A 14,862-nucleotide genomic window follows, 5' to 3' on the forward strand; every position below is an offset into this window, starting at 1 on the left:
GGGAGTCTCACTATGCTGCCCAGGCTGGTTCTCAAACTCCTGGGCTCAAGCAATCCTCTTACCTCAGCCTCCCAAAGTGCTGGGATTTATAGGCATGAGACACCACACCCAGCCTCAACTATGTCTTTCAATAAATTTCCTTTTTGGCTTCAGGCAGTTTAACGGGTTTGTGATATTCACAACATAACAGTACTAAATAACATGTTAAGTTGTGGTAGCCACAATAAAGTTCTAACAACATGCACAGGTCCATCATTCACAGACACATTTGTAAAGAAGATACTAAAATACTGCAATATCTCCCTCCCCTCAAGTTTGGAGAAAGTAAAATTCTCATAGAGGATAATAATGATGAATGGAGTGCTCACTTCAGCAGCACATATACTAAAAAATTGGAACAATACAAAGAAGATTAGCATGGCCTCTGTGCAAGGATGACAGGCAAATTTGTGAAGCGTTCCATATTTTTAAAAAAGTTAAATAAAAAAAAAATGATGATGATGAATGGAAATCTGTAGGAGACTTCACAGTTTATTAAACATTTCACATTCATTGACTGAATAACCACCCCGTGAAGTAGATATATGCCCATTTTATAGATAAGAAAACTGCCCCAGAGCATCCAGAGTCTGTAGTACTGGATTTCCCAGGTAATAAACAGCAGAGCTAGGAATCAAACCCAGATCCTCTAGCTTTAAAATCACAAGCCCTTCCCACTGTACCTCAAAATGCTGTAACTGTCAAGAAATTACTTAGAAAACATTTCCATTAGGACCACATGAAGAACCACAGAAATGCTCTTGACATTTCAAAACAACTACTATCTGATCATTATCAAGAAGCATCAAAAAACTCTGATGCTGAAACATCTCCAATCTTTCTAATGCTAGTGAGATTCCGAGCAGGGTTATTAGGAATGAGTCAATGACTATCTCAGAATCTTAAATGCAAAACTGCAGTCCATTTTAATTATGAGATCTAGACACTTCTTTTCAGTTCTCATCTTCCTTAATCTTTCTGTAGTATTGATACTATTGACTCATCAGCACACTGTTGACATTAATAAATTCTCATGGAAAAAATAAACATTCACAGAATACAGAATAGCAGTAACATTTTTTAATTACTCAAGACTATAAAGTTAGCCGGGTGCAGCGGCTCACACCTGTAATCCCAGCACTTTGGGAGGCCAAGGCACGTGCATCATGAGGTCAAGAGATCGAGACCATCCTGGTCAACATGGTGAAACCCCGTCTCTACTAAAAATACAAAAAATTAGCTGGGCATGGTGGTGTGTGCCTGTAATCCCAGCTACCCAGGAGGCTGAGGCAGGAGAATTGCCTGAACTCAGGAGGCGGAGGTTGCGGTGAGCCGAGATCGCACCATTGCACTCCAGCCTGGGTAACAAGAGCGATACTCCACCTCAAAAAAAAAAAAAAAAAAAAGACTATAAAGTTAATAGGATATGATATAACGGTTTGATTTATACCAAAGTTTCCATCAAGCTTATTTTTTCCATACTAGAATAGGGCTTCACAATTAGTACTTTTTAGTTGCTCTAAATTCATGCAGTCAACCTTGAGAATCACTTTCCTATCAATTCAACATTCTTTCATAAGCACCTTCTACTTTCTACTTACCTTGTTGTAGCTACTAAGACTTAACAGAGGTCGGGAGTGGTGGCTCATGCCTGTAATCCAAGCACTTTGGAGGCCAAGGCAGGCGGATCACCTGAGGTTGGGAGTTCAAGACCAGCCTGACCAACATGGTGAAACCCCGTCTTTAAAAAAAAAAAAAAAAAAGACTTAACAGAAATTCCAAAGCCAATGTGACAATGTGCTTGCTTCGGATCACACAGGAAATACATCTAGGTTCTTGATAACAGTATTTTAGAATGATAATTTAAAATTTTAATTAAAAAGTTTTGGCCAGGCACGGTGGCTCATGCATGTAATCCCAGCACTTTGGGAGGCTGAGGTGGGCGGATCATCTGAGGTTGGGAGTTTGAGACCAGCCTGACCAACATGGAGAAACCCTGTCTCTACTAAAAATACAAAATTAGCTGGGTGTGGTGGCACATGCCTGTAATCCCAACTACTCAGGAGGCTGAGGCTGGAGAATCGCTAGAACGTAGGAGGCAGAGGTCGGAGGTTGTGGTCAGCTGAGATTGCACCATTGCACTCCAGCCTGAGCAAGAAGAGTGAAACTCCATCTCAAAAAAAAAAAAAAAAAAAAAAAATTAAAACCTGTCAGGGTTTTTACAGTGCCTGCCTAGAGAGCATGAACAATAACTATGACCTAATAATTACCTTTATTAAGCCTAAAAACCTATTCCTACAGCAGCCTACACTACAAAATCCAAAGATCTTCAGGAATGTGCTTTGATGGCTCAAGAATTTGAAAAATGGATCTGGAGGTATGGTCATGAGGAGTAGAGACATTGTCATGGCATCACTTCTGGACCAGGCTGAAATCACATGGTACATGGTTGTAATAACCTATTACAGGATTCCTCTTTGGCCTGGGACACATAACCCATCCAATTTTTTTTTTAAGATTCATCTGCTTATGGCCAGGCACGGTGGCTCACGCCTATAATCCCAGCACTTTGGGAGGCCGAGGCGGGTGGATCATGAGGTTAAGAGATCGAGACCATCCTGGTCAACATGGTGAAACCCCATCTCTACTAAAAATACAAAAATTAGCTGGGCATGGTGGTGTGCGCCTGTAGTCCCAGCTACTCGGGAGGCTGAGGCAGGAGAATTGCTTGAACCCAGGAGGCAGAGGTTGCGGTGAGCCGAGATCGCGCCATTGCACTCCAGCCTGGGTAACGAGCGAAACTCGGTCTCAAAAAAAAAAAAAAAAGATTCATCTGCTTATCAGGCTGTGCCTTATCAAGGAATCTAGAAATCTCAACCAAAGGGGTGGGAGCATTCAGAAGGCACGAATATATCAAAGGCACATATCCTTAGGCAAGAAACATATTAACTCCCTTCCCTTTCACCCCCTCAGCCTCTTTCTTCTCCCTCCTGGGCTAGTTGCTTATCTGTAAGAAAAAAAAATGCAAGCAGACCCGTTGATATCTTAGATTCCCTCTAGCTGTAAAAAGTCTGAGTTTCTATTAAAATGAGATAGTTGCTTGACTGAAGGGAGTTCAGGCAGAAGTCTTATGAAGATGAGTAAAGAGAAACTTTTTCAAGTAGAGAAAGAGAAGTCAATAACTTGAATGAAAGCAGCTGTGAGGTTCCAGAGATGTGATGGAATGAAAACAATACATGTTTGCTATTGGCCCCACAATCCTTTTAAACATATAAACTTCATGTGAAGATATGATTGTCACAAAAGCTGATACTAACTCTTAAGGACATTACCGCATTTTTATTGAATTAAAGAATACAACATTGGGCCACGTATGGTGGCTCCTGCCTGTAATCCCAGCACTTAAGGAAGCAGAGATAGGAAAATCATTTGCAACCAAGAGTTCGAGACCAACCTGGCAACACAGTGAGACTCCATTTCTATTTTTGAAAAATACCTTTTTTAAATTAATAAATAGAATACAACTTTGTTTAAGGTCAATACTACTTTCTCAAAAAAAAGAAAAAACTTCCAATCACATCCTAGGGTCTGAGAAGTCTTCAGAGAACTGTTAGTGAAAAATGCTTAAAGAAGACTTTCCTATGTATATTTGAAAATTGGAAACATGAAGAGGCAGCAAAAGAATGTTACTTTAAGTGTTGATATATAATAAAAATATTCTATTTTTGGTTTATTTTCTAGTTTATTTTCACTGTCCACATGCCTTACACCAAGCTAAGCACTTTGCATATTTTATCTCTTTATGCTCACAAGATGTCACTGGATAAGTTCTCTTATTATCTTGTCAATTTTGAAGATAAGGCATCTGAGTTATGCAAAGTTGGTTGACTTTCCCAAGGTCACACAGCTGGAAAGTGGTAAAGCCATTGTTGGAACCCAAACAGCTTGGCTGCAGATTCAGGCTCTTCAAAATTTTTTTTCTTGACAAGCATTACACAAAAGATAAGGAAAATATAAATAATTTTAACTACAGATAGGGTACAATTTTTTTCAAAGACTAACCATAGAATACTCAGAGCTCTTTTTTTTCCCCTCCAATGTTTAGTGATGCAAAGTTTTCAGTGGTATCCTGTTTAAAATGTAGTGCTTAATTAAATAAAGGCTCTTATAATGTCCCTGTATTTTACTTCATATAGTAAGTCAGGATCATTACAACAAGATTGAGAAATCTCAACGTATCAGGCTGAGGACATTCACAGGAAATGTATCTTAAAATGACCAAGTAGGAGGACCGGGAATGAGGAGCCTTGGGCTCAGGTCTTAGAAATCTGAGGAGAGATTCTGAAAAAAGATCCACAGTTATGAAGCAGCAGGTGGTGAGGCGTTGCAAATTGCCCCTCAGCTTCTTTAGGAACCTCACACATGCACAGTAACTTAGGGAGCATGACTTTTTTTGCACAAAAGATAAAAGAAACTGGGGGCGGGCACGGTGACTCACGCCTGTAATCCAAGCACTTTGGAAAGCTGAGGCAGGCAGATCATTTGCAGTCAGGAGCTCCAGACCAGCCTGGTCAACATAGCAAAACCCTGTCTGTACTAAAAAAAAAAAAATTAATTGGGCATGGTGCCCCAGGCTTGTAGTCCCAGCTACTTGGGAGGCTGAGGTGTGAGGATCGCTGGAACCTGGAAAGTGGAGGTTGCAGTAATCAAAGATTGCACTACTGCACTCAAGCCTGGGTGACAAACTGAGACTCTATCTCAAAAAAAAAAAAGAAAGAAAGAAAAACAGAGAGAGAAACAGAGAGAACCACACACCATAGCGATTAAATTATAGACTCTGAATTCAGAATCCCTTGAGTTTCCCATTTTCTAGCGGTATGACTTGGGACAAATTACTGAATTGCTCTGTGCCTCCACTTTCTCATCTGTAAAACAGGGATAATAAGAGTACTTACTTCCAAGGGATATTAGGAAGATTGAGTCAATAAGTATGAAGTGCTTAGAACAGGACCTGCCACATACATGTGTATGCTGTGTTACTATTACTATATACATTATTATTATATATTATTATCATAGAATGGAAGATGGATGGATGCAAAAAACTACCAAGAAGAGTAAGTACTGGTTATTTAGTGACTAAACCATCAACCCAGGAAAAAGAACATCTCTTTTGGTTGTACAGAGACATAGATGAATCAAGGTAAGATTTCCTTTTGCCGAGCACTGACAGGAACGTAGTAAATCCCATATCTATATTTAGAACATGACATATAACCTTAAGCATCGTGCAAACTGCACGATAATAATAAACCCTTTTTCTGCGTTACCAACACTGAAAAAAGGTATTCAGAGCAAGATTGTTAATGATCTCTCCCTGCCTGTCTTGCCTTTCCGAAGACTTTTGCAAGACCTGTGGGGTTTGTTAGCGTTTCCAAACTTCTTCCCAGGAAGTCTGAAATGGGTGCTGCTAGGAGTTGCTGTATAATTACTTACTTGATTCCCTCTAAGGAGCTTACGCTAAGAATTGAGGAAAGAAAGCAGATTAACCATTTGAATACATGCCACGGCCCATCTACAAGCCCTCCCCTCACGCCTCCGTAAATGGGGGCTTCCAGAGTACCCACCCGTCAACCCCAATATGTGATTGAGGAAAATCAATTTATTGCATTGGCTAATCCTACAACAATAGGGGTTTCATTTTCATTGTAGAGCAATTAAGTTGTCCGACGGGAGGGAAGAAGCAGGAGGGGAAAGGGGGGACTCTCCCATCCCCACAGACAGATTAGTCCCTGCGGTGGCAGCAGCGTCCGCTCTGTCTGTCTGGTGGTCGGTCACACGCAGCTCCTGGCTGCTACCTAGCAACGCAAAGCCAGGGGGAGAGCTTGCCGGTTCCAGCCTCCTCCTCGCCCTTCCCATTCATCCCCGGTCTGGTCTCTCTCTCTCTCTGTCTAATATCTCTCTCTCTCTCTCTCTCTCCCCCCCCCCGCCTTTCTCCTTTCTTCTCTCTCTCTCCCCTCCCAGTCGCTCTCTCTCCCCTCCTTCTCTCCTTTTCCGCTCTACTTGCTTGTCTTACTCTCTCCTCTTCCTTTCTTTGTATTTTTATTCTCTCCGCTTCTTTCTCCCTCTCTTTCTCTCTTCTCTGTTTCTGTTAAAACATAAACTCTCGGACAACTCGAGAGAAGTTTAAAGCACTTCACACCAGAAACTTTCTGCATTCGAGCCCCAAAACTCTGGCCTTGCAGACGGGCCCCATTCATCAACACAAAAGCCCCCAGCTCCCAGCTGGAAAGCAAAACTTCAAGAAAAGACTCCAGTCCCTCAGCCGCTCTCTCGGCCAATCCCACCTCCCGGCCTTATCTTGGCTCGTAAATGATCTGTATGGTGAGAGCGGTCTCTGGGGGTCACCGCGGGACCAAGTTTCGCCGGTGGTGGGAGGGGTGCTCTGGCCAGCGGCCCTGGGCGCGCGAAGGGATCCAGGGAGGGGAACTGCAGGTGGAAAGCTGCGCTCGGCGCAGAGCCCGGGACCAAGCCGCCCCGGGGAGAACTCCGCTCGAGAGGGCAGGCTGCAGACGGCAGAAAACCTCGTTCTTCCGCAAAGCGCTTTCCACAAGGGTCGGAACAAACGCCCACGGGAACAAAGGGTCTCCGTGGGGTGCGCTGTCACCGAAACTGGCGGGGCTGCTTTCTCAAGTTTGCTGCCGTTCAATTTCTGGCGAGCGAAGGAGGGGCGCTCCCGCTCCGGGTTCGCGAAGCAACCGGAGAGCCCCACCGGGAGCAGCTCCCGCGCCGCAGCCCGGCCCTAGCCCCGCCGGGTCGCGCTCCCCTCCGGCCTCCCGCGGAACCCACCCTGTCACAGCCGGGGAAGTGGGCGCTCCGCGAGAGGCTCCGGCCGGCACTTACCTTGGCCACTGGCCGGGGCTAGGCAGGCGGCGAGAGCCAGCAGCAGCGCGCACACCACTGCCGCCGGCCGGCGCTCCATCCCCGCGACGGTCCCCGGCCTCGCCGTTCCTTCCCCGGGAGGTGGGCGCGCGTAGCACACGGCACCCGCAGCGCCTCCGCTAGCGAACGCTCCTTGAGGTCTGCACCTCAGCCCGCTCCTAGTGGCCCAAAGCCTGCCCCCGCGCCCGAGGCATCCCGTTTTCTACCCGCGCCAGTCCCCACCCTCCAGACAGTGCATAAAGCCCTTTAGACCCGACCGCCCCGGAACAAGCATAAGGGAATCCAGCGGGCAGGCCCCCTGCTGCCCGGCCCGCCCCCTGCACTTTGCAGCTCGGGGAGGAGTGGGCACTCGAACACACCCGCGCTCACACCTGCACACTCCACAGGCGCGTGCGCACTCACACATGCACTCATACAGGCGCATGTACTCCTCAATGTCACACTAATTGATACAGGTTCACTCATACCAGTCACACACGCGCGCACATTCCAGTCACTTCAAGCCGACACACACAGTCCCCTTTACGCGTGCATACACGAGCACTCTCCCGTGAGCACACTCTCACAGGCACACTCACACGCGCACACGCGCTGCCTTCTCTCCACAGTGTTTGCCCCACACAGAAGCCGGCGAGGCAACTCACGGGGAAATCTGTAAGCAGTTTTACTGCTTACAGTTTTACTAAATAAGCAGTTTTACTAAATGAGCAATGGAAAGGAATAGGCGAGGAGGAAAGTCAAGAATAGAGAGAAGATAAAGAAAAATAAGAAATGGAAAAGGACAGAAAAGCCAGACAAGTAGAGAAGAAGGAAGGAGAAAGGAAGGGAAAGAGGCGGGGTAGGGAAAGGAAGAAGTAAAGAGCCTGAGGGATGGAGATCTGTGACTTTTATTCCTGGCCTGATCTCTCTAGGGTCCTTCAGATATCCTGGTTTCCCCTGATAGGATACAGGCTGATGAGATGGGGTGCTCTGTGTTTTTACAAATTAGAGAGGAGCTGGATCTTTGTTGAGGAGGTTGGATCCTTGTTTAGCAATTATTCAGCACCACATCTACAGGTGTCACGGCCAGATTGCGCTTCTTACAAGTCTGTTCATTTTGAAGCAAAATTGAAAAACAGTGAACGTCTTCTCTGTGGTTTCGGTATCCTTTTTTAAGAGGGAGAAACACAAGAGGTTCAGAGAACCCCGCGCCTCCCTTCTTTGGGGCCGCTTTGGACAGGCTGGCAAGGGGCCCGGACCCCAAAAGCACAAGTGAGCCTTGCATGCGCCCTCAGCGCACGATCCCCAGCCTACACGTGACCTCAGAGCCCACGGGAGCGGGGGTGGGGGGCGTGGGGGGAAGAGAGTTGATGCAACTTATTTCCCGGTGCTGGGAGTCCTCTGTGGGGAGCAGCTGTTTATGGCCCTGAGGCCATCCCATTATCTCCAGCTTCAGCCCCTGAACCGGCGCGGCAGCTAACGCCAGCCGCCGGCTCCTGGTCCAAGAAGTCAGGAGCCCTTTCCCTTCAGCGATGGGGGCCGTGACGCACGGAGGAGACATCCCTGAACGCACGTGGTCGCTGGACAGGTTCCCGCTGCCTCCCCTCCCTGGGGGCGAGAGCCTGCCAGTTACTGCCAGCCCCTTTCCCTGGAGCATCGGTCGTCGGCGGCTCTGCTGACCCCAACAGTCCTAATCGCGTATCTTCTGTGGGCTGTAGTGGTTGGCGAAGTTTTGGGTTTGGGGGCTAGGGGAGGGAGAGGATAGGTGTTACTTTGGAAAAACAAAAAGTGATAAATAGACACAAAACAGAAAACTTAGGCTTGAAGCAAAAAAGGTGGAGCGGGGAGCGTTGTGGGAAAGGGCGGGAGAGATTCCTGAATTGGAAAATCCAGGGGTCTGTGCTCTGGCCAAAGTCACTGGATCTCTAATTTGCCTCCCTGCACTGAACTGTTGGCGCTGTGCGGCGCGGAGGAGGAGGCAGGATTGGGGACCGCAGAGCTGGGGGCTGAGGAGGGAGGGGGAGACCCGACCCGAGCGGGAGGAGGGAGGCGGCGAGGGGGCGCGATGCTGCACTGCAGTCTTCGCGGGTGATTTATGCCGGTTCCAGGCGGTCGGGGCGACGGTACGAGACCGCGCCGGGGTCAAGCCGGTCCGACGCCCGCTGGGGCCGCGCTGCATAGTCAATGAGCGTCCCCACACCTCCGACTTACAAAGAGCGGCTGCCGCCCGGCGGGAGGGAGGACCGCGAGTGCGGGAGGGGCTGTGCTCCCTCCCCGTGCGCCCGCGGTCGCGCAGGCGCGACCGTGTGTGTGTGTGTGTGTGTGTGTGTGTGTGTGTGTGTCCTTTCACTGTAGCAGCCAGCGCTCCAAACATTCCTTTCTGTACTGAAGAGTGCCTCAATTGTTGTTGTCTTTGTGCTCCAGTGTTGCCAACTTACTGGAATTCCTGACGTGGTTGCACAGCAGGGCTCACGCTGACCATACTAGCCAGCTGCGTTTGTGTAAGGGGCCGACCCCGCCGTTAATCCCAGAATAACGCTGAAGAGGGGAAAGGCGGGAGGGAGAACGGAGGTAGGAGAGGAAAAAAAGGGGCAGGGATGGGGGACCACCTAACGGAGCACAGTCCATCATTCGCAGCACTCTGTATGTTGACCCACATGCTTTTCCACTAGTACAAGCCATTTTCTCAATGCAATCCTCAATTCGTGACGTTTGAAAACAGCCTGCACCATGCATGTGTTTATCTCTGGCATCCATACCTGAGAATGCCTGTTGCTAGATTGGGGGAATAAAATATATGGACTGGTATCTGGGAAAGCCCAGGTTAATTCAGTTGCGATTTAAGCCAGCGTTGTTTCTCTATAATGCAAAAGGATAATTTATTTAGTTTTCACATTTATCTCTCCATATATGTATATAGGACTTTTCAGAGCAGTCAATCAAAAAAGACAGGGAAAAGTGCTGAAAAGTGAAATTCTTTCTAGATTTGTTAACTTCTTTGATTTTTTTTTTTTTTTTGCCTTCCTATATTATTTTATTTATTTATCTCAACACCAAATTACTGGAGATACTTTAAAAGCATTTGTTCTTATCCTCAACCAGCTTCCCACAGTGAATATTAAGTTGTAAAATCTTCTTGAGTAAAATCCAACTTCAGTTTGTTTTTAATCCAATCCAGATTTTCCTCCTGAGTGCCAAAGAGCCAACTGCCTCCTGAACAGCTCCAATCCAAGGTCCTAACACCTCAAACTCAGCAGGTGCAGCTGAAATCATGAAGCCTCAGCGCCACCATTGCCCCAGAAGCCAAGCTGAAATTTACATCATTCTTGACTCCTCCTTCTTTTCTCCACCCCCATTCCCTATCAATCATGAAATTCTGTTAACTCAAATTCACCAATCCACTCATCAATCTGAATTATAGCAAGAGCTCCTTGCTATCAGTTGTGCCCCCTCCCATCTATTTTCCATTCAGCAACCTCCCATCTATTTTCAATTCAACTTGGTAGTTCTGTCAAGCCAGTGCTTGCAAACAGAGGTAATTACCCGTTAGAGGGTTATGAAATCAATTCAGCAGGTCAAGGCAAGAATTATATTCAAATGAAATAGAACAACAAAGAAACTAACACAACTTTCATGTGGAAAGGATATGTAAAACTTCATAACACTACTGTTTCAGTGTGTGTGCATTTTCCTCCTGAGTGCCATAGAGCCAACTACCCCCTCAACAGCTCCAGTCCAATGTCCTAAGACTGCAAACTCAGCAGGATGGAGCTCGAACCAACATACACAAACAAACACATTCACAGTGTCACCATGTAAAATATATTTCTCATATTCATCTCAGCCAGAAAAGTTTAAAGTATCTCCCTACAAATTATTTATTCATTAAAAAAGAAAAAAGTGACTTTAAGCAGAAAAATATGGCAGATGTTTTAATATGTTTCATTATTATTTAAATATGATAAGGTCAACACACCAGAAGACAAATGCCATTGAAAATACAGTTTGTTATATTCACAGATTCCAAGAAAAGGAGTATACATCTTGCCACGAGGGACCATACAGGGAGGCAGGGGGCAAAGCGAGAAGTGTGGGCAAGCTCCTTTACTATGGTTTCCACCCAAAAGAACAGATGTGGCAGAGTAAGCAGGTTTAGAATTGGCTAATTTTACTATGGTTTCCATCTAAAGGGACAGATGAGGCAGAGTAAGCAGGTTTAGGATTGACTAATAAATACAAATTAGTCAATCCTAAACCTAAACAAGCAGGAGGTCAAGGCAAGATGACTAAGTAGTCAGGCATATTAACGGGTTATCTAAAACAAAGTGTATCTGGCATATGCATGCAAGACAGATGTTAAAGCATGAAGTCTAGGCCCAGCACAGTGGTTTATGCCTGTAATCCCAGCACATTGGGAGGCTGAGGCAGGAGGATCACTTGAGGATCACTTTATCACTTTCTTGGAGATATATATATATATATAACCAAGGAATCTTGGTTCCTTGACTCTGCATTGAACCAAGGAATCAAGTCAACACAACTATCAAAACTAATATAAGACAAACTGACATCATGTGCTTCCTGGTATGATACACTCTGAAGGGTACAGCAGCACTTCTGTGGTATTACTGTGCATGCCTCAAATCTAAGCATGAGAAAACATAAGTCAAACCAATGTTTTCTCTTTTTTTTTTTTTTTTCTTATTGCCCAGGCTGGAGTGCACCACAACCTCTGCCTCCTGAGTTCAAGTGATTCTCCTGCCTCAGCCTCCCGAGTTGCTGGGATTACAGGCATGTGCCACCACATCTGGCTAATTTTGTATTTTTAGTAGAGATGGGGTTTCTCCATGTTGGTCAGGCTGATCTTGAACTCCCGACCTCAGGTGATCCACCTGCCTCGGCCTCCCAAAGTACTGTGATTACAGGCATGAGCCATAGCACCTGGCCTCATTTTAGAATGTCCAAGCTGTGGGACATTTAAGTACTGAATTAGAGTATTTGAAGTATATTTTTTTTACTTCAAAATTGGCAAGGTCACAAAAGACAAAGGCTGAGATATGCAGTTTAGAGATTGCAGTGCATGACCCTAGGGTGGATCTTGGACTGGGAAAAAAGTATATCTAAGGAATGTTAGTGGGAAAATCACACATGTATGCCCTCAGGGCTCTCTTTACTTCCCTCAGCCCAGCACTTGTCACATTTGTTGTGTTCCCATGGCCTTCTCAAAACTCTTTTCCCTCTGCAGCCAGAATAATTTTTTTAGTCATTATGCAGACCATACCACTTGCCTGATAACAATCTTTCAATCATTTTCCCATTATTTCACAATAAAATGCAAAAATTTTAGCATAGCCTACAAACCCTTGCATGATCTGGCCTTTGACAGCCTCTCAAACTTTACTTGACAGTTCAGCCACACTGGCCTCCACTTGATTCCTCAATCATGTACTACATGCTCTCACAGGCTTGAAGGCAAGATTAAGACACGTAGGTCAGAGAGGCAGAGTCATGGAGTTGCCTCAGTTCCTGATCCTAACCTAGCATATCCTTATAAAAATTCCCCCTTTTTGCTTGCGTAAGCTCGAATGGACCTCTGTCTCTTGTAAAACAGAGCTAGGCTGAAATGATCAACAATTGCTAAAAAGACATCATAACGTATCTCACCTACTAGTTAGCTCCAGTATTTATACTTTTTTTCTTGAAGCCTTTTAAAAATTAATGATAATAAGCCAGGTGTGGTGGCTCACACCTGTAATCCAAGCACTTTGGAGGCCAAGGCAGGCAGATCACCTGAGGTCGAGAATTCAAGACCAGCCTGACCAACATGGTAAAACTCTGTCTTTAAAAAAATAATAATAATACTAATAACTTTAAACTCACCAGTCTGAGGACCAGGTTCTGAGCCATAAATTCACAGCATATCTCTGGTGTGTAGCCAGGGCCAGGAAAGCCACAGCAAGATCTAAAGGGACAGCCAGTGCAGCAGCCATATTTTCCACACCACAAATGAAGACACCAGGTCTAATCGGTCTAATCCTCTTGGTTTGCAAATAAAGTTATGTGACAAGACTTGGCAAAGGTTTAAAGAAACAACAGAGATGCTAACAAGTCTTTTTTTTTTTTTTAATTTAAAGATGGGGTTTCTCCATGATGGCCAGGCTGGTCTCGAACTCCTGACCTCAGGTGATCCACCCACCTCAGCCTCCCAAAGTGCTAGGATTACAGGCGTGAGCCACCGCGCCCAGCCCTAACAAGCCTTACTGATTGAAAAAAAGTTAAATAAAATTAAAGCTTTCCTGAAAAAAAAAAATCCAGGATTTAAAGACATCATTGCAGGAGTACCTGGGAGTCAGTCACCTGAGGGCAAGACCATCACGAATGCTCCTGTCAGTCCAGGACCACCACTAGCACCAGAGTCAAGAGCCTGTGCATGGAGACTTCAGAGTACACAATAAAGAAGACTAGGAATACAGTTAATAAAGTCAAACTTGTTAACCTTACCACATTTAAATTCTTCTCCCTCATGAGCAGTTTATGCCAGTAAAGATCAGTGAAAACATCTGGCTAGATAATGAGTCTTGAGGGCCAGAAGACCAAGATGATTCCATCAGTCTCACTATTCCCTTATCTCAGGGATTGTAAAGTGCTGAAGAGTACAAAAAGGCATATGATAAGGAGTAGTATACTCAGGAAGAAAACACCTATATTTAGTCAGGATGTACATAGGATCCTTCAAGTGAAATCAATGAGGACAGTTACCGCAAGGTCACCATTACATGTAAATGTAGTCTTCTGCATTCCTAAAACACAGGTTTAGGACTGTGCACCAGAATTCAGTCAAGCTCCCTGTCAAAAGAACCAGGTCTATCTTGTTCACTACCAAATCCCCAGAACCTGGCACAGGACCCAGTTCATGGCAGGCCCTCAGTAAATGTTTCGTGAATGAATAAATGAAATAAGACAGCACAAAGTCTGCATTTGGCTTCTGGCATTTCAACCAAATCAGAATCTAGATACTGAACAGACTTTACAGGAAACAATTTATGCTGAAGTGATCTTGAGATCTTGAATACCATGGAAAGCATCCTCAGGTATTTCAGTTTGAATTTCTCCTTAGTCATACTTGCCTTCAGAACCTACAATTAACTTTGCAATGTGAGTTGAAATAGAGCAGTATTTCTTTAATGTCCATAGAGGACATTTCAAAATATTTGGAGACTGATTTTTTTTTTTTTTTTTACATTTTTAATTATCACAACTGAGGAGTTCTGCTGTCAACTAGGGTATAGAGGCCCAGGATGCTACTAAAACATCCTGCAATGCACAGAACAGCCCCTCACAACAAAGAATTATCTGCCCTCAAATTTCAATAGTGCAAGGTTAAGAATCCCTGAAATAGAACAATCAAATCTTTAATATTTTGACAATAAAGTCTTTAAGTTGGGATTTCAGACCTAGAGATCAAGAACAAAATCTTAAAATCCATTTAGAAACCACTTCTGCTAATTTTCTTTTTCTAGTACTGAATAATACAGTGGGCAAAGGAATATAATTCTGTAGATTAAAGTCCAGCCAAGAGAAACAGACATATCTCACTTATAAGTGGGAGCTGAACAATGAGAACACATGGACTGAGGGAGGGGAACAACACACATGGAGACTTGGTAGGTGGTGGGAGGCATGGGGAGGGCAAGCATCAGGACAAATAGCTAATGCATGCTGGGCTTAATACCTAGGTGATGGGTTGATAGGTGCAGCAAACCACCATGGCACACATTTTAACTATGTAACAAACCTGCACATCCTGCACATGTATCCTGGAACTTAAAATAAAACCCATAGAAACAGAGGCCAGGAGCAGTGGCTAACACCTGTAATCCCAGCACTTTGGGAGGCCAAGGC

At 45.1% G+C, this 14,862-nt stretch overlaps 1 protein-coding gene and 1 non-coding gene across 2 annotated transcripts in view; one reads left to right on the forward strand and one right to left on the reverse strand.

Moving 5' to 3' along the window:
* The window catches only part of LRP2 (LDL receptor related protein 2), a 224,482-nt gene extending 217,461 nt beyond the window's left edge, over positions 1 to 7,021 (reverse strand). The window contains exon 1 of the mRNA XM_064373346.1: positions 6,943 to 7,021. Within this exon, the coding sequence (XP_064229416.1) occupies positions 6,943 to 7,021 (79 nt within the window). The remainder of the gene's footprint in view (positions 1 to 6,942) is intronic.
* LOC135273691 (U6 spliceosomal RNA) lies at positions 361 to 469 on the forward strand. Its single transcript, XR_010341508.1, has one exon. It is a non-coding gene; the product is annotated as a U6 spliceosomal RNA (small nuclear RNA).
* Positions 7,022 to 14,862: the final 7,841 nt, after the last annotated feature.

This window comes from Aotus nancymaae, unplaced genomic scaffold (genome assembly GCF_030222135.1).
Source record: "Aotus nancymaae isolate 86718 unplaced genomic scaffold, 86718_ANA_hifiasm-v0.15.2.pri h1tg000008l, whole genome shotgun sequence".
Classification (NCBI taxonomy): domain Eukaryota; kingdom Metazoa; phylum Chordata; class Mammalia; order Primates; family Aotidae; genus Aotus; species Aotus nancymaae.